We start from the raw sequence: 23164 nt of genomic DNA on the forward strand, positions 1-23164 counted from the left end.
CTTAATGGTAAAGTATTTCCTTAAATGCTCCTGTGCATTTTACCTAGATTACTTCTGGCATGCTCTTAGCTGCTGAAATTCCTGCAGTTGTCTAGTGTGCAAGGCGGTGCCCTTAATGCCATGTCACAAGCTGTCTGCACTACTTAGCTACTTAATAAAATTGAGCTGAGTTTGCTTTTACACTGTTTCCATACATCACGGATTATTATTTTTTTTTATAGGCAATATAATACTGGGAAAGGTTTTGATGCTAGATAAGAGATGGTATCTATGGAGTAGAAAGGGAAGTAGTTTATTCAAACTGAGGATGTCTATTTGGCTGAGGAAATTGACATGTTTTTTTAAAAGTTTTTCTAAGGGTGTAAATGTAAAGTTTTCTGGTGAACTAAATCCCTCTGTGTTGCTGTTTATTCAGCTAATTTTCACTGGTGCATGTGGGTGGAGTACTTACTTTGCTGTCTGAATGAACAATTACTGTGTAAGTCCAAAACTGACTCCCTTATTCTCTCCCCCGTTTAGATTTTGATCCTGCTCTTGGGGTGATGACCGGAATCCCTCCAATCAACCCCATGATGCCAGGCTTGGGGATAGTCCCTCCTCCCATTCCTCCAGATATGCCTGCTGTGAAGGAGATCATTCACTGCAAAAGCTGCACCCTCTTCCCACCTAACCCACGTAAGTGTCTATTTCTGTTTTGGCTTCTTTCTGTCTGTATATGAATATGTGTGTATGTGTATAAAAATATGTATATAAAAATATGAGAGAAGAGCCATTGCACTGCTGGACATAGCTGCTGTGGGGTGAGTCTCCATGCTCAAAAGCGTGATGCTGAAAAACAGGTGACAGAGACGTAGGAAAATTCTGCTTTTGTCATTGAGCATTTGTAATTTCAATAAATAGTGTTTTCAGTTCAGTTAGATTAATAAGGATTGGGAAGGAAAATATTTCAGTTCCTGGAACTGGAAACTACACAGATGAATAGTGGTAGTACAGAAGTGCCAGCTGCAATGTTAATACCTCTTTTATGCTGGGGAAAGTGTTGCTCGGCCTTATCCCATGATTGCAGGCCCATATGCCTCTGGGGGAGTGTTGCTCTTGCATTGTTTTTTTCTTCCACGTGCTGGTGCATGCACATTAGTGTGAAGACATGCTCATGACCTCTGTCTCCCAATCCTGAAAAATCTGAATAACAGGGGATTTCAGATCTCAGTGATTTTGTCTCAGGGAATTAAAGGAATGTTTCCTCACTTTTTAGGGTTCAGAAAAAAGGTCATAAATGCTAATGCTGTGGCTGTTTTGCTTTCCACAACTATGTAGTGGCTGATTCAGAAAACAAAGCGTGTTTGACAAATAATGTTCAGTGTGGACTGTATGCTGCAGCAGAAACTCAAGAGCAGCCTTAACAAAAACTGCAGTTTCCCAGCCGTGTTCCACATGAGCATGGTGGGAGCCTGAGATAGTGAGCTCTATCTGGTGTTCTGCAGGAGCCTGCCTTCTAATGCCCAGTAGACCTTCTTAAATCCCCATGATGCTTACCATCTGGGCTCCACTGGCTATCTTCCTCATCAGAAAAAATAAGGAGCAGACTTCCCTTTTTTTCCCCTGGGACTTATTACAGGGCCATCACCATTGTAGATTCATTCCATCTGGACAACTTGAAATTGCTCTTGAACCTCACTGAACATCTACTGACAGCTTTCAGCACTTAATGGAGGCGACCATGTTGGCATGTAGTATGCTGGGTGTATTAGATTCCTCTTCCTATTAGTGTTGCTCCTGAGGAAGGAGCTTTCCTACCTAACTTCTTTCTGTGGTCCATATTCTGTACTGGGAATCAAAGAATGTTCCTGCTGGGAACATGCCATTCTTGGTTTCTGAGTTATAACCTAAATTACGTAGATAATTACATCAATATCACTGTTACAGGTAGTATGGATCTGTGTGTGCAGGTGGCGGTCGAGCAGGTAAGTGTGAAGCGTGTGCAGCTGCAGTACAAAGTTTAGTTTTGCCAAATGGTGGTGTGAAGCTAGTTCCTGGTCTGGTAATTAGTACTAAAGTTTTGTATTGGGTCTACATCACATCTAAGCAATGCTGCCAAGGCTGTTAACAGATTTAGGAGGGACCTTCTCAATACTGGATACTCCTGTTATACATGGAGCAAAGTTTGGTATGTTCCATGGAAGTGCACAGCACACTTGGACACCTAGGAGGCTGGGAGGACAAGGCTGTACTTACAAAGGGCACAGTGGAAGGAACATATGAACTCCATGGGGCTGTTTTATTCTCCTTTGATCTTCTTGACTGGTGCTGGGGCCTTGGTCACTCCTTGTTACGTGACTGCAATACACTAAGTGTTTGACTTAAATCACAGAAATATGTGACCTAATGTGATTAATATCGTCCCTAGGGCAGTGTTGAGCTGTGGCACTGCAGTGCTGTACTATTGCTCTGAGCAGACCAGTAGCAGTGGGAGGCTGTTGACAGTTGAGCAAGGACATAGTTCTTGGCCAAATCGAGATTTAGTAATGCATCTCACATTTGCAGGAGCCCGTACATGCTGTCAGCAAAGTTCATGTCAAGATGTAACAATTGCTTTTGAATCCTCTTTACTTCTAGCCAGCTTAGCAGGAGCAGAGGTTACGGATCTACCACAGCATTATCAGTGGGATGCGGGCTTGTACTGCTTCATTTATCACTTCACTAAACTGACTGATTTGAACAGAGGAAGGTGCTATTGCAGAGAGAGAGAGGGCAGGTCTTGGAAGACTTAGTTTTCTCTTTGAAGAAAATAGGAAAAATACTGAACACGCAGTAGCGAAGCCATTTTGATGGGCTTGTCATGAGACTGGATTTCCACCACAAGATACTTATTTGCAAGACTTGTGAAATGAGTTAACAGCTGTTAATGGCCTGTTTGTCACCCTGTAGTTGGAATGGGGCACCTCCTCTTGGTTCACATTACTGGGGTTGACAGGAGCTGCATGTAATCATGTTCCCTTTTTCTGCTTTCTGCAGTGGGTACCGACATATGGCAGAGCCCTTATGTTAATGCAAGCAGCTTGGCAGCAAGCACTCCCCCAGTCTTCCTGAGATTGCTGTGTGCTAAGGTAGCCAGAGCTTTGCCTGCAAGCAGGGCTTTGCTTGCCTTGTTTTCGGAGAAGAAGGTGCCAGATCCTGTGAGCTGTACTTAACTGCCAGACCAGCAGAGAGTGAGAAGCATACCCAGTAAAGCATCAATAAATTTTCAGGTAGAAAAATAAACAAAAGTTATGAACTGGGAAAGATAGAAGTATGAAGTGCAATCTCAGGCATGCTTCTCCCCTGAGCCTGTGTAGCTCAGCCACAGTGTTGGGGCCCTGCAGAAGTCTGTGGGGCTGTTTCAGATAGGAGAGCCTTGAAATTGTTGATTCTTAAAAGAGGAACTTACCTAATATTTTCAGAAACAGTGATGTTCCCTGGAAATATGACACTCTAATTATGCAGAGAAGATGCAGGAGATTTTTTTTTAGCTGCATGTCACTATATAATTCACAAGAAGGTGCCACCAGATGGCACCCAAATCTGATGAGCTCCCGAGAGTGAGAGTCTGTTATGTTCCCGTGCCCAGCATTTTAAATAAAACTCTGGTAATGCCTAGTCTCGTGATACATCAATTAGTATACCATACCCCAAAACAGAGAACCAAAAAAAAAAGGAAAATAACATCTAACTGTCCTAGAAATAGTTTTTTTTTTTTTTAAATTAAATAACTGTTTACAAGCCAGTTCAAAAATTTTGAATGCCATGTTAGAATGAAGATGCACTGCAAGTCTCTTCCCACCCTCTGAATGTGTAACAGTATAATGCATCTTTGTGCTGGCAAACAAGTAATGCTCACGCTCAGTGTTGTGCACTCCAAGTCCCAGCTAATGGCCCTGATATCCCACCATCAGGACAGCCAGGTGATAATGTGCTCACTTGGGCAATGTCTGAAATCACAGAATCATAGGATCATTCAGCAGCTTTGTGCCGTTTGTACACGTCCTACCATTGGCAACGGGGAAGAAGAGGATGTAATGACTTCTTCAGGAAGTAATGCAGAAAGGTAGCAATGTTGAAGGATCATCCCACTGTGGAAGGATGCAAAGCTGACAGCTCCCTTGCTGTCTGGGCAGTGCCTATCCGTAAGAGACCACACCAGGGTAATTAAGTACAGCACTACTTATCTCACCTATCCCAAGCATACCTGTCCCTTAGCACACCGGCCACAGTCCAGTACCATACACGTTATTCAACCAATAGATCATTGAATGTTGTTCAAAGTCCTGGTCTTGCATCTGTGCATCCAGTGAAAGATAGCTAAATAAAAATAATATTTGGATTTGGGGATCACGATGTGGGCAAATGAAGGTTGTGTCAAACAATCCACAGCACTTCGCAAGGCTTTCCGTGACTGCAGAAGTCCTGCCAGCACAGCGACAGGGCACAGACCTTATAGACTTCAGTATAGCTTTAGAATCCTCTGTGTATGTGTTCTACTCATTCTGTATGTTTGGACAGTCCTTGAAGCTGTGCCTGTGTAACACCTCCTGTGATAACTTTTCGAGGTCCTAGCTGCTGCTCGAGTTTTATGATAGGAACCAGTGAGCCTTAGGCAAAGTGTTTGGAGAGCTTCACGCTCCTGAGATCTCTTGTTTGGAAACAGGGTGGTAAATGTGTTTGTTCTTGTGGAGTACCTCAGCAATGCTTGTACAACTCTTTGTTAATCAAGTCAAATACAATGTCTATAATGAAGTCAATACAATCACACATTTGAAGGAATCCAGGACCCCTGTTAGGGCACATGGGCAAATGAATAGAACGTGTTCTGACAAACCTCACCTGGCCTCTTTTCTTTCTGTTGCTGTTTTCAGATCTGCCCCCTCCAGCAACAAGAGAGAGGCCCCCAGGCTGTAAGACCGTGTTTGTTGGAGGACTGCCAGAAAATGGGACTGAGCAGATCATTATGGAAGTGTTTGAACAGTGTGGAGAAGTCATAGCTATTCGGAAGAGTAAGAAGAATTTCTGTCATATCCGCTTTGCTGAGGAATTCATGGTGGACAAGGCACTTTATCTTTCTGGTAGGTATATTTCTGTCTGTTAAGGCAGCTTAAAATTCTGGGATATAGATGTAATGTTGTCTCTATAATTACTATGAAAGGCTTTGTTGCCACTGGAAGACTTGTCTCTTGTTGTGTCAGTTCATGTCTTTTTGTGCAATTGCTGCAATTCTGCTTAAATATCTGAAAACTGTGCCTGATAGGAAAGATAGCAATGCTTTTTTACCTTGGGTGCTCTGCAAAATATTGGGATGAAGTACAATCAGAGTGCATCCCCATCTTTCTTGGGTAAATGTCCAGTAAATTCTATAGAGGAAGCTGAATGTTCCTTTAAAAGTTTGCAGTAGCGCTCATTTACCTGTGAATTCACAGACTGGCTTAGGTTGGAAGGGACCTTAACAATCAGCTAGCTCCAACCCCCCTGCTATGGGCAGGGACACCTCCCACTAAATGAGGTTGCTCAAAACCCCATCCAACCTGGCCTTAAATACCTCCAGGGATGGGGCATCCACAGCTTCTCTGGGCAACCTGTTCCAGTGTCTCACCACACTCATAGTGGAGAATTTCCTCCTTATATCTTTAGATTAGATATCTACCCTCTTTAAGTTTAAAGCCATTATCCCTTGTCCTACTACTACACTCCCTGACAGAGTCCCTCCCCAGTTTTTCTGTAGGCCCCCTTTAGGTACTGTAAGGCCACTGTAAGGTCTCCCTAGAGCCTTCTCTTCTCCAGGCCAACTCTTTCAGCCTGTCTTCATAGGAGAGGTGCTCCAGCCCCTTCATCATCTTTGTGGCCCTCCTCTGGACTCATTCTAATACCTCAATGTCCTCCTTGTGCTCGTGGCCCCAGAGATGAATGCAGGGCTTCATGTGGGGTCTCACAAGAGCAGAGCAGATGGGGACAATCCCCTCCCTCGCCCTGCTGGCCACGCTGCTTTTGATGTAGCCAAGGATATGGTTGGCTTTCTGGGCTGCAAGTGCACATTGCCAGCTCATGTTGATCTTGTCAACCAACACCCAGGTCCTTCTCATCAGGGCTGCTCTCAATCCATTCTCTGCCCAGCCTGTATTTGGGCTTGGGATTGCCCCAGCCGCAATGCAGGACCTTGCACTTGGCCTTGTTGAACCTTGTGAGGATACTCCATTTTCTTCCTTGTTTTCATGGCCCTTCACTAGACTATCTCCAATATCTCCATGTCTCTCATGTACTGGGGAACCCAGAACTGGACAAAAAACTCCAGGTATGGCCTAACCACTGCTGAATAGAGGGAAAGGATCGCCTACCTCAGCCTGCTGGTGATACTTTGCCTAATGCACCCCAGGACACCATTAGCCTTCTTTGTGGCAAGGGCACATTGTTGGCTCATGTTCAGGCTGATGTCCAGCAGTACCCCCAGGACCTTTTCTTCTGGGTTGCTTCCCAGCTGGGTATCTCCCAGCATGTCCTGGTCATGAGATTCTTGTCAGCCTTTTTCTCCAGCATGTCCAGGTCCCTCTGGGTGGCTGCATGGCCCTCTGGTGCATCTGCCACTCCTCTCAATTTGGTGTCGTCTACAAGGGTGCACACTGCATCATCCAGATCATTAATGAAGATGTTAAACTGGACTGGACCCGGTACTGACCCATGGGGTACACTGCTAGTTACAGGCCTTCAACTAGACTTTATGCCACTGACCGCTACCCTTTGGGTCTTGCTGTTCAGCAGGTTTTTGATCTACCTCACTGTTTACCTAGCCCATATTTTAACAGCTTCTCTCTTGAGAATCTTACAGGGGCGACTCTCCGAGATGTTACTGAAGTCCAGGAAGACAATATCCACTTCCCCCCCTCATCCTTCAGGTTGAGGAAACTTCCTCTTGGCAGTTACCCATACTACATGAAACCCAATACAGCCTCTTTAGCTCCAGGCGTTCTCTGTTTATAGTTCTCCCTGATCAAAGTTATGGCTGTGTGCACGGTCATCAGTGTCCTCCATGCACAATTGTTGTTTTGTTTCTGGGTTTGTTCTTTGCACAAAGTCTCTGTAATTAATATTTTCTTCCACACATCCCCCCCATACCTTTCGTAACCACAGATGAGGGCTTTCTATCATGTCTGATGTGCATCCACCAAAGGAGTCCTGCAAACAGTGCTGGTGGGAGTTGCTCCCACACAGGAGACATGCGCATTTGTTGACCTTTTCCTCCCTCTAATCAGATGATTGTTCCAAAGATCACTTCCATCCTAGCATCTCCATCTGTTACCCTCTTTGCTGTGTTTCACTTCTCATTTCCCATCTTCCCATCCAAACTTCCAGTTTTTGCCAAAGTGTGGAAGGATCCAAGGCAGTTCTGCCTTCCCCTTGAGAGCAACTGAGGATAGTCCCACCTCCAGAGTCACTCTGTGCACTAAGCTCTTCAATAAACTCTTCTGTTCAGGGACTTGCTGGCTTTGTGGGAGTCGCAGGTGGGTCCTGCTAGGTTTATGGAGACTGAGATACTGCCCTGTGCAAGCCACCCGTCTTACCTGAACACTGTTGTCATCACCACCAGGCTATCGCATCAGGCTAGGCTCCAGCACCGACAAGAAGGACACTGGGCGCCTGCATGTGGATTTTGCACAGGCTCGGGATGATCTGTATGAGTGGGAATGTAAGCAGCGGATGCTGGCAAGAGAGGAGCGCCATCGTAGGAGGCTGGAAGAGGAACGCTTCCGTCCGCCCTCCCCACCTCCTGTTGTCCATTACTCTGACCACGAGTGCAGCATCATTGCTGAGAAACTAAAAGGTAAGTGGTTCTGTGGGCATGCAGCTACTTGTCTGCACAGGTACTGAGGCAGGGAGTTGTGTTCTTCAGTGGTATTCTTTCTGAACTGAGCTGATGGTGTAGCTTTGTAACTTCCCTTGTGCTTCACGTTGTATGTTAAAGTTTACACAAAGAACAGCTGGTGATGATTACTTATAATGTTAAGGAAACAAAATATAGGGGGGAAGATACTGTTGGACTGTTACAGAGATGGATTTAAAAATCTCATCACTTACTCTGGAAGAGGTGGCATAGACTTCCCTTTTGCAACCCTCTAATGGCTAATACAAGAATGTGTGCTGCTGGATTTCCTTTTGTTTTAATATCAAGAATACATCTCTTTTTCCCAATATGCAATTGTGACAGCTGTCACATTTGTTGTGTATTTCTTTATCATCTACCCTCATCTAATTTACTGGCTCCATGATGTTCCTGATTTTTCAGTGTTTAATATAAATTAACTGCCTGGGCTGAAGTTTTTAATTGTTGGTCTTTACTAGAACATGAATTTCGGCATGAGACAGAATAGATAGTACGTTTTTTTTTGCTTTCCCAAGAAAGTCCATTCAAACTGAGCCCTCAGGCTGCACACAAGCTGCTCGTTGTTGCCTCTGGCTTCTGAGTATAAACAGAAGATTCTCGTAAGCCGTACTGCTCCAGTGCATCTCCTGTGCCTAGCTCTCAGCTCTATGCCATGAGCTGCTCTCCCAGCCATCTCTTTTTCAGAGTTGTGTTTTTGTAAAAATAAATGTATATTTGAGTACAATGGTTTCTTCCAAACTTTTTTCTGTTTGTGTTAAAATGACAGGTCTAAGTCAAAAGACCTCTTCTGAAGCCTAAACCCCATCTGTAGCCTGATTCTTCCAGTAAGAGAATATTTGCTGTCAAGAAAGAATATGTATAAATAGCCATATAAAGTTTTCCAGTAGGTTTTTAGCAGTTGATTTTCTCCTCTTTCTTTTTGTGCCTCAAAAGACAGCTTGCTGTCAGCTTGATATTAGACTTGCATTCCTTTGTGTAGTCTCATGTTTGGATAATACTGTGCTTTACAAGAATCCAGATTTGCCACTATAAGTAAGTTGACCTTTGAAAAAGAGTGTAGTTCAGTGACGTCAGGGAAAGGATCTGAAATCTGTACAGGCAAACTTGTACTTCCGTGGTCTAAAGATGTCATTTCTTGCTGCAGATGACACAAAGTTCTCAGAAGCTGTACAGACCTTGCTAACCTGGATAGAGCGTGGAGAAGTGAACAGAAGGACTGCGAACAACTTCTACTCTATGATTCAGTCGGCCAACAGCCACATTCGCAGATTGGTAAATGAGAAGGCAGCTCACGAGAAGGAGATGGAAGAAGCTAAAGAGAAATTCAAACTTGCTCTCTCAGGGATTCTGGTTCAGTGTGAGTAGTATTTTTACACTGAATGTTGGTTGTCTGTTGTTGTAGGGAAGACACTTAATTTCTAGAGTCTGGTGAGGTCATACTGAAAAAGTTCCAGGAAAAAGAAATGGCAATCCTTTTTACTCAGCTACAGTTAATTTATAAGCTTTTGTCATTAACTTATCAGAACTTTCTTGTGGAACTTTTCATTGACGTCAGAGTCCACATCTTGGGGGAGGAGAGCATGAATTCCTAATTTATTTCCTCTTTTAATTATAGTCTATTAGAAATTCTATCATCTTATCAACATTGCACTTCTGTGTACAGACAAGGTAAGTTCCTGGTATTCTGATGCCTCAGCGAAATGTACAGGATTTATTCACCAAAGGTAGGACGCAGTAGAGTGTTCCCAACACTCTGTTCTCAGCCACAATGTAAGAAGTTACAGTGTAAACGTGTTGCAGAGTAGAATTTTGAACCTGGGTCGTTCAAGTCCCAGTACTTTATTAAGTCACGAAATCAAGGAAGAGTCATTGGGTCTATTCCAGAATGTGATTTATAACAGTTCCTCAAATCACTCATTGCCTCTTACACATCCCTTCTTTAAGTAAGTCTGATGATTTTAAGAGTACTTTTTCCATAATTGTACTAAGTCTCCTTGAGCCCATTGGCTAGGATATGAACAGTATTAATTTTAGTTTTAAGGTCAATAATTTTGTCTGTTACTTATCTGACACTTGATTTTTATTTTTATTTTAATTCTGTAAACAATATGGGCACGTGGTCCAGAAGACAATACAGTAAGCACTGCACAGTAAGTAGTAATAGACAGCAGCATGCAACTCATCTCTATAAAACACCTAGTGGTATCCGAGACACTTTCAGATTTATTAGTTAATCTAAATAGCAGAGAGATTATTTTATTTCATAAGAGTTAAGCCTACTATAAGATTGCATTTGTGGGGTAAAAAAACAGCTAGGTGTGCTTTCCGCTGTTGGGTGAATTCTCATCCTAGGAGAGGCACTTCATATTCCCAAAAAACCTCTGCAAATTTTTTAGAAAAATATTTTAGAAGGAATAAACCTAAGGAAACGAAAAGTTGATGGCTGATGGATTGGATGCAGTGCTCAGGCAGTTGCAGTGTTCTTTAGGACTGGACCCACTGGGCCAAAGAACATCCGAAGTGCTAGCTTTCCCAGTTGCGAGAGGAAATGTTAGAGAGCAAATGCTACCTAGGTGTATCTGTTGCACTCACAAGCAGTGCTGCTCAGTGTGTTTGAACGATTCTTTTTTTCTGTGCAACATATGCCTTCATTTTTTCCAGTTGAGTGCAGATGAAGTTTTCCCAGTTGATCAGGGCCTGGTGAAGTCCATACTTTCCTTTCCAGGCACAGAGTCCTGAGCATGGCTTCAGCACAGTACAGTGTTATGACAAAAGGTTAGCCAAACCACCTGCCTGATTCCACTCTTTTACTCCTTTACTCCTTTGTTCGCCCTCTCTGGATGATATTCTGGCCTGATTTGACTGCTGATTTGATACTACAGTCGAGCAGATAGTGGCCGTGTACCATTCTGCCTCCAAACAAAAGGCTTGGGACCATTTCACGAAAGCTCAGCGTAAGAACATCAGCGTGTGGTGCAAACAAGCAGAGGTTGGTAATTTTCTATTGTGTTAGATTCTCCAGCCAGTCTCTTTCATGTCAGGATATTGATTTTATGTTTGCACAATGCTCGCGTGGGTAATGACGTCTTAATTCACAGTGTAAGATGGGAATTACTCAGTCGTCTCTTGTGTTGCAGGTAATAAATTTGCTCATTGTACTTGTGTTACTAGAAGCAATATATTAAGATCTGAATGCCAATTGAAGTTGTGCACAATAATAATAAATATAGATCTGTTTTCTACTGTTTTAATGTTAAAGCAAGAAGTATTTCTAGAGAGATGTTAAAGAAAGCAAGTATCATGACCAAGATCAGCTTTTTTTTTCCCCATTTTTCTTGAAAGATTTGAGAGATTGAAATAATGGCAGCTGGACAGTCTTGAAAACTTGAGGCAAGACGTTCTCACGTTCATATATTTATCTCATGCAGCTACATTATTAGTGGAAAAAAGGTTTTAAAGATGGTGGCAAGGGTGGGGATGATGGAAGAATGTTACTCGAACTGCTGTTCCTGCAAGTGGAAGAATAGTCTTCAGTCCCTTATCTCATCTTATTTGATTCAGTTACAACATCAGAAAAAACTGTCTCTTTGCAAAGTGATGATTTTGTCAGATACTTGTCCTGGAGTCTGAGATGAAATATGTGCTGCCTTATGTCACCTGTGTAGTAGGGATGTCTCGTTGCTTGGCTGCACCTGGCAGTGGAGCACATCTTGATGCTTTGTGTCTGGCCTGAGGAAGGCTGGGGGAGATTGTTGTGCTCCTGGGAATGTGGAGGGCTTCCAAGAGGAACAGCCCCATGGTAGGTTAGAGCTCTTCTTCTGTAGAATCTCATTTTTGTGTTCCTTCCTAAGAAAGGTTAATGCTCTAAGTGGTAACAGAAGTATTGTCACCTTGGGGTATGAATAGTTTTGAAAGAAAAAGCAAGAAGTTGTATTTTTCTTGCTCATTAACCTTTTCAGGTTGCATGAGGCTTGAACCAGTTTTTACTGGTACACAGATGTCTTCTAAGTAGTAGGAAAAAGCAAACAACAACAAACCAAAAACCTGCTATGAAAAGTACCTGCCTTTTAAAGTGACCCTGCTGTGTTTAGGTATTCATTTTTTATTCACTGTGGAAATGCTAGGAATTTAGAGATGTTATCATTTATGTTTCAAAAATTTGGCAAGGCATATGCTCTCTCATCTCAGCATGACCTTAAGATGATTTACAGCCCAGCTGGTTTCCAGTGTTCCCCAAAGCAGTGCTGAGAAGAATATCAGTCTGAGCGCGGAAGGTGGCATCCTTGGCTGAGGGACTTGAAAGGAGTTGGATGTTTAGCACTCTTGTCTAAGTGTTCCCATGATAGATGTGTAAATAGGTGGCGGTGTCTTGTCTCTACACACTGCTGAGTAGTCAGGTTTGGGTGAGAAATCCTAGTCTGCTTGATGGCTTTGGATTTTCTTCTTTCTTTGTTTTGGTTTTGTTGCTTGGAAAGCAAAGGTTGCTGACTGCTGGACCTCACTGCGTGACTTCTCAGAGCCCTGTGCAGTCGTTAGTGGCTTTATCCTCTTGAGATGGGGATAGGAGAGGTAGTGGATGAAGAAGTGTTTGCCTGATGTTGCCCAATAATTCTCTGGAAGACCGATGTTTTGACTCCCAGTTGTGGATCAGACTCAGTATTTCTAGCACAGGAGCACGTGTGTCTGTATAGAGTAGGTAGAACTGACAGTCTGGAGACGCTGCATGACACCCACCCCAGTGAAGGCTGTGGTAAAAGAGATGTGCATTCTGAAGCGTTTGCTTATTCACAGTAAAAAGAACTCAAATATATAAGCAGTAAAATTGCAAATAAAGAGGAAGGATAGCTGTTTACCACAGCATCTTGTTCAGCTGCTCTTTCAGTTTGACGTTGAAATCCTGTTCTGCAATATTGTGGTGTCTGTTGCAGAGGTCTCTCCTGGTGGAGCACCAAGCTAGAGACCACACAAATTCTACTCAAATCCAGGCATATAGCGTTCTGCAGGGCACTTCTGCACCTTTCATGCTCTTTGGATCTTACTGAATGTTGTAGAACAGAACTCATACATTGATTTCTTTCAGGCATTTGAAGGCTAGGCTGTACCAAAGTCCTCTGTGTGGTGAGAGCACCCCAGTGCTATATAGTGTGTTCTGAGGGGTACGGAAAGAAAGACTTCCGTCACCACTTCTTTACTGATAATGTTCAGAACAGGGAAGAAGACATGGCACACAAATACTTTAAATATTTTTTAAATACTCCATTTTTTGTATTAAAAAGCTGTGGTATTAAATGAGTTCACTGATTATGTTAGGTAGCTACAACTCTGCAAGAACACCAACCGTGACCTGTGATAGCTCCAGAGCTGTTCTGTAGGTTATCACCATGTCCTCATGAAGTCCTAAACCCATCTCAGCCCTGTGTGGATCTGCCTGGCCTTGTTTCAGTGTAAAGCAAAACAGTTTTGCTTAAACCACCTGAAAACGTTACCCTGTGTTTTTAGTCTTAACTGTATTAAGATCACATCTCTTTTTTTTTTAACTAAGCCTGTAATAATGAGCGTCTAAAGAGAAAGCTTTTATTCTCTGAGGGATGATAATTTCTGTGAAAGACGTGATTGTTTAAAATAGTGCATGGAAATAAAAGAAGTAGATCAGTGTATACTTCCATATAGGACAGATCTTGCAGGGTTGCTTTGGTGAAATGGTACTTAATGCAGCACTCCCAGGTGCAAGTGCAAAATGCTTGTGACATACGTCATCCTTATTTTCTAGTCTAAGTCAAATTTAATATTTAATAAAATGGTGAACCGTTGATACTCCAGTGTATATGTAACATTACCAACAGAAAAAGTGCATCAAGAATCTGATTAAACCTCTCTACACGTATCCCATCTGCAAATGCATGAATAAATGATAGATCTGAGATAAGGACATGATTTGTCTGCAAAGTTGAAACATGATAAAGTTTTCTATTTGGGTTCTGTTTATTTCTGTTAGGAACAATCCTATGACTACTTAGATTTGTCTTCCACGCTACTCATGCATTGTGGGCAGTACAGAATTAGTGACACAGTATCTTCTCTGTACATTCTACTTACAAGACCATACCACCACAGAAATTGTATACTAAAGGAGAATTGTTTGGAGCTGTGGACATACCTTGCTGCTCTTCACTCATCGTCATATGGGATGTTGGAGAATAAATTAGGATAATTTTCAATAACGTTGAGGAATCATTTATTTATGTGGACAGAGATCAGGAAATTCATAGCAATGGGACTGATCAGTGGAAAATATCACAGCCTTTATTTGCTTGGAGGTTAAGCAGCAACTGTGTAACAATTCCTTGGTTATTAAAAGGAGCGGATTAAGGAATGTAGCTTACTGTGATGTAAAGGAGGAGCTAATGTTGTGTTTTATACCAAAAAAGATAGTTAGAGAGTCTTGATTCAGGCTATGCTTCCTCTTTGAGCCCTAGCACTTCTGTTTTCTTTTCTGCTTGCCTGAGATTGCTTACTGTGACTGGGGTGGGAGCGCTCTCTCCATTTGGAGTGGTCTTTTGTTCCAAGGTAAGTTCTCCCAGTGCGAAGAGGCAGTGGGACCAGTGGTGAGGCCTCTTACAGAGACACTTGCTACTAGGCTTTGCTTTCTTTCCCGTATCAGCGTCTTTTCTTAAAGGAAGGTGGACCCCTAATATGCATCTTCTTGCTACAGTTTTTGTTGGGTGATAGCATCAGAGGAAAGCCTGGAGGACAGCTTGGGGAATGGGTGTGTATTTTTGTCTTCACTGCTCTGTCAGTGGTGATACAAGATGGCTTTGCGAGGTGGTGCAGGTGGGTCCTGTAGCTGAGGGTAGCTCATTAAGAAGCCGTGGCAGCTTGAGACATGGTGAAACATCACAGTACTGTAACTACCAGCTGCCTTCTCTCCTTGTTTTGGAAGGGCTTTGCTCAACTATTTGTCCTCTCTGATGCTTTTCCCTCCTCCATGCAGGGCTCCCCATCAGACACAGAGCAGCCATGGCCTGCTTGGTCAGGGCACGGGTAAACCCTGGCATGTCCAAGCTTGGCCCTTCTGTGTGTCGTGCTCTCTGCAGGCTCCTCCAGCTTCAAGGTCACCTTAGGATTTTAGCTATTGGGCAGCGTTGGTTAAAAACAGTAGGAAAAATTTTCTACAATCTTCCACCCCATTTTATTCCTGGTCCCCAGGGCAGGCAGCAGGTGTTTTGGCTGCAGCCAGCCCTGTCCCTCATGCTTTGGTCTGCCTTGTTCTTACCCTCTTCCCATTGCAGCCTCCAAGGTATCCACACACCCAAACTGAAAGCACGTTCGTTTTGCCTGTTGGCTGAGCTTGGTTGTAGTGTGTTTAGTGGAAGACACTCTTCCTTAACAGGAAGAGTTTTTGAAAGCTTCAGGCCACTGGAGTAAAATCTGCAAAGAACTGGACATTGATTTTATTTCATAAGTAGGTCTTCCATGCCTTTTCTCCTACAGCTGTTTCTGGGATATATAATCTGAGTGAAGTTTGGGTAAATTGACATCAGGTAGGGAGACCTGGCCAGCTGTGCTAGCCTCTAGTGAGTATTTTTGGCACCTCTGTCTTCTTGAATACTGGCCGTCGCTTTCTGAATATCTCTTGTGTTGCCCTTGTGCAGGGGGGTAAGTCTGGGCTAAGTATTTCCTTAATTGCAAACGGGGCAGCGTGGGTCTGTGCAGAGTTCTCTCCAGCCCGAGTAGAGGACAGAGCTGAGGGATGGGTGATGTTGGCTGGCTCTGCCTGGACAAGGTGAAAGGCATGGAAAGGACACATGTGAGCAGGAGCTGGGGTCACTCAGAGGGCAGTGTCTCAGTTCTTTTCTGATTCCTAAGGTGGAACAAGGCTGCGACAGAGGAGAGAGGATCTCAGCAACTGCAGGGGGAGTCACTGTGGTGCAGGCTGAGCCCTGGTAGTGGGCACAGATGCAGAAGGGAGGGAAGCTTCAGAGCTCACCAGGGCTGATATGAATTAGGAGGTGGCTGGGCAGCGTCTGGCCTCTATCCGTGTACTTGCAATTCCACCTCCTAATTGGCACGATCTCCATCTCAGGTAGGTTTTGTTGTAGTAGCCATGTGGCTGTGTGGAGCAGGCGTGCAGCACGGAGGAACAGCGTGAGGCAGCGCTACGGATCACAGCTATGATCACACTGCAGCAGGGCAAAATAGGTGCACGGCAAGGTTCATGGCACTGGGCACCATGTAGGCCAGTGCTTAGTAAGGTGCAGAGTACGTCATATGGCAGGAGAAATGCCAGGGAGATGTGTCAGGTTGCAGCACGTACTGTGTATGTCAGGAGGGGACATCATTAGTGGAGGTGCTGAGCAGGAGAGCATGGTGTAGAAGTCCAGCAGAGAAGAGGAAGGGAAGAGTGGCACTGGGAAGTAGGAGAGTGGCATGACAACAGGGTGTGTAGGGCACGGGGGACAGCGCTGATGGTTCATGGTGGCAGGGAGTTCCAGATCTAGACACATGCTGTGAGCAAGAAGGCACGAGGCGAAGTGAGCCAGTGGAGGTCACGAAGCTTGGCAGCACTAGATGCAGGAGAGTTGTACAGATGTCGAGCAGGGCATGTGGGGTTCACCAACAAGGTTCACCAACCCTGCAGACCAGGCTAGTTGCCTGCTCTGGGATGAAGAATAGAAGGAAGATGGAGGAATCAGTAATGCCAGTAGTGCTGACAGATTGACTCGTGCTAGCCATTGTTCTAGATTTAGTAATCTGTGCCAAAAATTTCTATCGTTTCCCTTTTCTTGTATCACAGAGTTGCAGTTTGCAGACTTAGATTTCAGCTTTTCTTTATCCATCCAGTCGGTTCCTTATAATCTGTACTGAAAAAAACTCTGCTTTCTGAACCTTAGGAAATACGTAACATTCATAATGATGAACTAATGGGTATTCGAAGAGAGGAGGAAATGGAAATGTCTGATGAAGAAATAGAAGATCCATCGGAGATGAAAGAAACAGAAGAATCGGGTAAAATCACTTTTTGCAGCTCATACATAAAATACATGTCTCTTCAATTAGCCCCACTCAGATCTGACTGTTTATCTGCTGGTGAGGTTTAAAATTTTGCGTACAGTCTCTCTCATACGTGTTCTGCCTTGTATTAACCTCGTTAAACTTTTGTGTATTCATGCAAATTCTGAAAGACAAAGAAAAGGTCATAGCACTGTGACAGCGCCAGCACTTCAGAAGAAACTGTAAGAAACCCGCTATAGACAAGCGTGGTATTGATGGACTTCAATATTTAAGCAGTGGGTTTTATAGCTATTTATGTTGGTATCGGATGCTTTACCTTGGCTATTATTGCTGTTCTTCCAAACCCCTGATGTCTTTTTGAATTTGCTGGTAGATGTCCTGTTGCAGCAAATCCTACAATCATAGATATAAAACTTACAAAATGCTCTTCCTTTTGCATTTGGAGGTTATGTTTGACAGAGAGCAGGGGGCTGTTTCTCTCAGCCAGCTGTTGTTTTACATTCATTTATTGTGGCTCTGTTTGACACCCAGCTTCTCATTCATTCCTTTCACGTAGATTTTGCATGATCATAATGCTTGAAATACCTGTCACTTCTTGATTGTTTCTTGTCGTATCCTACTTAATTGAGGTGAAGCAGCAAGGTAACGGCTGCAGTTATGTACATGAAATATTAGAGTATTTGATATTTTCTACTAAGGAGTTGTTCTTTGTCCGGAGCAGCTTCTTTTCTAAAGAGACATCAGGAACAGTGGTTGGGGTAAATTGATTTTGTTTATTTGGGTTTTTAACTGGTAGCTGTGAGCCACAGAGCTGTCTACACAATTCGGGGAGAGCACATGGTGACTTCTTGTCCCCAACTCTGCCTTATTCTCCAGCACTGGTGTCCCAGGTGGAAGCCCTAAAAGAAGAAAACGACAGTCTGCGCTGGCAGCTGGATGCCTACCGGAATGAGGTGGAACTGCTAAAGCAGGAGCACGGCAAAGCAAGCAGGGATGAAGACACAACCAAAGATCAGCAGCTGAAACTTCTCCAGCAGGCTCTGCAGGGAATGCAGCAGGTGGGCCTAGGTGTTTCTATACCTGTGGCCTTGCTAGAAAGGCAAAGGGGCTGTGGTGCAGAGCTTGGGCACAAACAAAGGCATTTTGTTAATTTCACTGGTAAATGAGAGCAACTTTCAGTCATTTCTGGTATTGCCAAAAAAATAAAGCAAAAATCTCAAAACAGTGATTGGATGTGAGCTGATAACAGTTGCATGGAAACCATCCATAGTTATGGATTCCTTGCATGCTGTTTGCTCGACCACACTGTGACTTCTGAAATACTGAGTCTGTGCTTACCTTCCCTTGTAACCCAGTAAGATCCTCGTTGCAAGCATGAACGACAAAGGGGGAAATCCAAAGCTTGCTTTATTACCATTTCTAAAGTTTACTGGACTTTCATTCTCCCAGAAACTGTAGGACATGCGTTGTTCTTTGGTATTTGCCTTAGCTAAATATCAAGTGTTTTGGGTCCCTGTACATCTTAACAGTGTTCTCTAATGTATTAAGCCAGACAGATAACCAAAACATAAAGTTCAGCTAATAGTTCAGCTAAGCACTTTATTAAAATTAGAACTTGAAGAGATGTTGTGAAGGTTGTGATTGTTTACTGGATGAACCTGTGGTAGGAACTAATTGCATTGGCATTTGTAACATTGGAGGTGGCCGGAGAAGCTTTCGTTGGTCACTGTCACCTATCTGTGTGGGAGGAAATGGCAGGAGCTGCAGGACATAATAGATTTTCCTTTGTGCAGGTGTCAGGGAGTTAAGGCTTCTCTACATACCACTGCCAGGATAAGTAATCATTCTGGAAGAGCACTCTGGAGGGTCTACCATGAGGAAAAAAGATGATTGTAAATATTAGCAAATAGTGTTATAATTTCTATATATTTTTTTGTAGATGAGATAGAAAAAATATTGAAGTATTTTTCTGAGCTGAAAGAAAGGATTAACTGAAATACATGTCTGTATCCTGGTTTGACCTTGGAAAGCTGCTTACCTAAAGACTTAGCCATATTAGTGTTTAATCTTCTCTCATCCTGGTGACATGATCTTACCTGTCTCTGAAAGGCCCAATGGGGGTAGCAGTTTTCTGAGAATCATTTTCTTCTGGCTCTGATGGGGAATCAATCATATTTTTTTCCTCTGTTGCCCCTGTCAGATTCTTGGTTTGTTCAGTAAGGTCTTTGTCCTCAAGTCCGTTCAATACAGACACATTCAAGACCACAAGTTGGTTCTCAGAGCAGAGCATTACATCCACAGCCGCAGCCTGGTTTTCCTTGACAGGAAAATCATTCTACTCGCCTGTGGGATGCGGTTTGTGATCCACTACACCATCTTTCTTCGGAGCTTTGCTAGTCAAGGGAGTGCACGATGTGTTGTGGTATCTGCTGCAAGCATCCTGAACTGCTGGACTGATGTCTAGTGTGGGAGCACTCATCACATTTTTCTGCCCTGCTGAATTGTGCAAATAATAGCACAAATTTTCTTACCTAGTATCTGTTAGAGTATTTTCTTGCAATTTAAGACAGCTTTGTCTTAGCGTGGTTCTAGAGATCTAGGAAGACTTCAAGGTGACTTCCCCGCGTCACTTGTTTCAGTGCTGCTCCTTCACATATACGGTGCCTATAGCCAGCCATACAGTGACCCAGACTGAGGGAAAAGAATGTCTGCCTTTAACAGGGATCAGGCCATCAGCCTAGTGCACAGCACGTGCTTTATTTTGGGGACAGGAAAGGTTTCATCATGATGGAATTACTACCCCCTGTTTACAAAGTCATGTTTTTTGTGTATGCTAATAAGCAAAGAAATTGCTTGAGTATAGAAAAATTTCTTCTTTGTGTATACCTAACCTTTTAATTGTTACGAATATGATCTACCAGGTCCTCATTGAAGAGTGTTCATTCATTTTATATTCTTTAAATAGTAGGAGGTGAAAGGCTATAACCTATGTTTAACTCTTCTCTTCCAGCATCTTTTGAAAGTGCAAGATGAATACAAAAAGAGAGAAGCTGAGCTAGAAAAAGTGAGAGAAGACAAACTAAAGATAGAAACATTGCTAGAAACCCTTAAGGAGCAGGTATGTGACTTCCCAGTCCTTCCTTATTCTCAGTAGTAAATGCAGTCCTTGGATTTCATGGTCTATAGCATGTGCAGCGAAGAACAGTGTAGGAGATGCCTAGAGCTGGCTTAGAAGCAGTCTTTAGAAAGCTGGAAAAACTATCTGCTTAATTGGAGGTTGCATATTAGTAGTGAACTTGCTGATTGCTTCATATAATAGTGAGAGAATCAACAGAAGCAACTATGTAAACAAAAGACTAGCTTTCATTTTATAGTGCCCAGCCGTATTGTAGCTGAAATGTGTTTTTATGCAAACTAAATCTTGAAAGATAAGAAAAAAAGTCTCAATTATCAAACACCAATATTAGAGATGTGTTTTGATCTGACCTTCACAAAACACCAATTAATTTAAAGTATTTGTCAGTGTTATAATATTCTTGCTGGATTTATTCTGAACATAAATGCGTATTGTTTATTCTCAGGTATGATCCATTCTGTATTTTGTTTGTGGACCCACATGTGAATCTAAGATTTCTTGATCTTCTCCTCCATAGCATGGACTCAATTCTATGTGTACCTACAGAATAGATGAGAAATGTTACAAAGCACTTCTCATTGAGGACCATAGAGCCAAGTGCTAGGTCCTTCCTCTGAATTTCTATCTTTTGCCCCACCATTTGATGTCATGAGCTAGGGAATATAATAAATACTTATCTTTCTATTAATTAAAACAGTTTGAATACCAGTAATATTCAGTGCAGGAGCTTTGACTGATATCAAAGAACAAAAATAACAGACCCTCATCAGTAATCTTTCCTTTCTTAAACTACGTATAGCAAAGCACAGCAGATGAAGAGGACAAGGAGAGAGATGCTACTGATGGCCAAGGGAATGTAAGTCTAAGTTTCTTTGCTGCTGCTTTAGTGAGAGTATTTTACTGAGGGAAGTAGTGACACAGCATTGTAAATTGAGCAATCGTTTAGCATTTGATTTCTTCTAAAGTGTACAAGCACAGTACATATGGACTGTCTATGTATGTACAAATGAACCACGTTTAATTATCCATAGCAGCTTCTGGATGGAAGAGCAGCAGGTATTTCCAATGCTGTGGTGTAGAAATGGACTTTTGTGTGCAAGGCATTTTTTTTGCACTGTCACTTCAACTGTTCTTCAAAAATGTCTGTTGGGTTTCCAAGAGAAAGGAGGCCATGCACTTTCAGTATGACATTACAGTTCCTGTATCAATCTGAAGCTACTTTTGTTTCCACAAAGTGCACACCATTACTTTCTCCTGCAGAAGCAAATTATAGCCTGCTTAGGCCAGGACTGGGCAGTTTCAGTCCTGCGTAATTCACAATTGCACTAGAGTAAGAGGCTAATCAAACCCAAGGAGCCATTTAATTTTATCTTTGTTATTGGCTCATGTCCAGTTCATTTTACTAGTGACTGAAGGCTATTTCCAATTATAGCTGCCTGTATCTCTCAGACTACTGGAATTCAGGCTATAACTTAGGCATAAAAGGAAGTCATGCTTTTAGTGCAAAAAAACAAGTATTTGCTTCATGTGTAGTCTTGCATTTATTTGGGGGACAAGTTATGCAAAATTCTGTTTGATTTCAGTACCACAAACTCAAGTCAAGGACAGTCTGATCCCAAATCCTTTGCATCCAATAGGCGCTTGCTTAATCATGCTACCACTGCTAAGGCATTTGAAAAATGAACATCTGTGTCTCAATTAGTCACTGCAAGACTTCCTTCCTAGTCTTTTTGTTTGATTGATTGAGAGGTTTGTTTGTTTTTGTGTTTTTAAGGCTCTTGCAGAGTAGACATCATACCAGTGAACCAGGGACAAAGAAAGTGCATGTTATGCCATCTTACTTTACTCCATGGGCTTTAATCTAGTTTGGTGGTTCAGACACACAGTTTCCAACAGCAAAATGAACATCACTGTGTTTTGTTGGAAGCATTTTGCGGAATAAACAATAGATAAAGCAACACAATGACTCACAGAAACAGGAAGACAAAAATACAAACTCCTTCAAGTCTTACTGAGCTGCTGTAAGAGTGTGCAAGAGTGACTGCTGTGCTGTCAGTGTTAGTGTTTGGAATGGGTCCTATGGTTATTTATTTATTTATTTTCTCTGCAGGAGAACAGTATGTCCAGAGTTTGTGCATGCAGTCAGGAGAAGGAAGGTCCAGTTGAGAAGATGCTGAACAATAGTCCTGTGAAATCTGAACGAGAAGCTCTGTTAGTTGGTAAGGCCTTTTGATGGACTTGGTGGCAGTGTTAGAGACCTGGACTGAATGGGAGTTACTTCAAATGGCCTCACAGCTTCCACCGGCCACCTGGTTCCTTGGGTTATGCCAGTAGTGGTGGGAGTCCTCAAAGCCTTTAGTCTTGGTGGTGGTCAGGGTTTCACTTGGTGCATTGCTCACAGGGCAATCTTGTGCCATGCACTCCTCAGTCAAAACCACACACAGGCAAAGTGGCCTTGGGTGTGGTGACAGTCCAGTTCTGCACATACAGGAATGCAGCTTGCTCTTCTGAGAAGCATCACTGGAGGTGATTTACATAGGAGGGTCTGTCTTAATTTCCAACACAGCTAAATCCACTTGTGAACCCACACGACAATGAGGCACACCATCAGGTCAGGCATAGTGTGCCATGGAGTACAAGCAGATTATGGCTTCTAAATTTAGAAGCCATAGCCAGAGAGAGGAAAAAAAAGATAGAGAAAGGTGGCAGAGAGGGAAGGGGTGGATTTAGGGAGACGAGAAATGTGCTTGTGTTTTCAAGTGATGCTCAGCTACAAAGGGATTGGTGAACTCTGGTTTACAGCATAGGCATATCTGCTATACTTCTTATTTCCTTTCTTCTTGCTTAGTCCAAGTGATATTGAAAAATAACCTAACACTGCATGCTACAAATTTTCAACCAAAAGCCAGTAGCTGAAAAAAAATTTGAAGCACTAAGTGGGAGGAACAGAAGTTCTCTTCTTGATGGGACAAGCTAGTTTCTTTCATGTCGCTTAGCCTAGCTCTCTTTGGCCATCCCTCCACGTATGATTTGAGAACAACCACAAATCATTTACTGCTATTCAGATGGGTCTGTTTGTGCCAGATCACGGTCTGGTGTCTGCACAGAAAAAA

General features: G+C 42.9%; 1 protein-coding gene across 2 annotated transcripts in view; it reads left to right on the forward strand.

The window, feature by feature from the left end:
* Positions 1 to 23164, forward strand: part of ENOX2 (ecto-NOX disulfide-thiol exchanger 2) — a 46909-nt gene that overhangs the window by 17745 nt on the left and 6000 nt on the right. For both annotated transcript variants that reach the window (XM_035323600.1, XM_035323601.1), the window contains exons 4-13: positions 520 to 675; positions 4893 to 5099; positions 7610 to 7843; positions 9048 to 9260; positions 10786 to 10892; positions 16795 to 16909; positions 17792 to 17973; positions 19926 to 20033; positions 20851 to 20907; positions 22162 to 22270. In XM_035323600.1, coding sequence (XP_035179491.1) covers positions 520 to 675; positions 4893 to 5099; positions 7610 to 7843; positions 9048 to 9260; positions 10786 to 10892; positions 16795 to 16909; positions 17792 to 17973; positions 19926 to 20033; positions 20851 to 20907; positions 22162 to 22270 — 1488 coding nt within the window. The remainder of the gene's footprint in view (positions 1 to 519; positions 676 to 4892; positions 5100 to 7609; positions 7844 to 9047; positions 9261 to 10785; positions 10893 to 16794; positions 16910 to 17791; positions 17974 to 19925; positions 20034 to 20850; positions 20908 to 22161; positions 22271 to 23164) is intronic.

The sequence above is a fragment of the Oxyura jamaicensis genome, chromosome 4 (genome assembly GCF_011077185.1).
Source record: "Oxyura jamaicensis isolate SHBP4307 breed ruddy duck chromosome 4, BPBGC_Ojam_1.0, whole genome shotgun sequence".
Lineage (NCBI taxonomy): Eukaryota > Metazoa > Chordata > Aves > Anseriformes > Anatidae > Oxyura > Oxyura jamaicensis.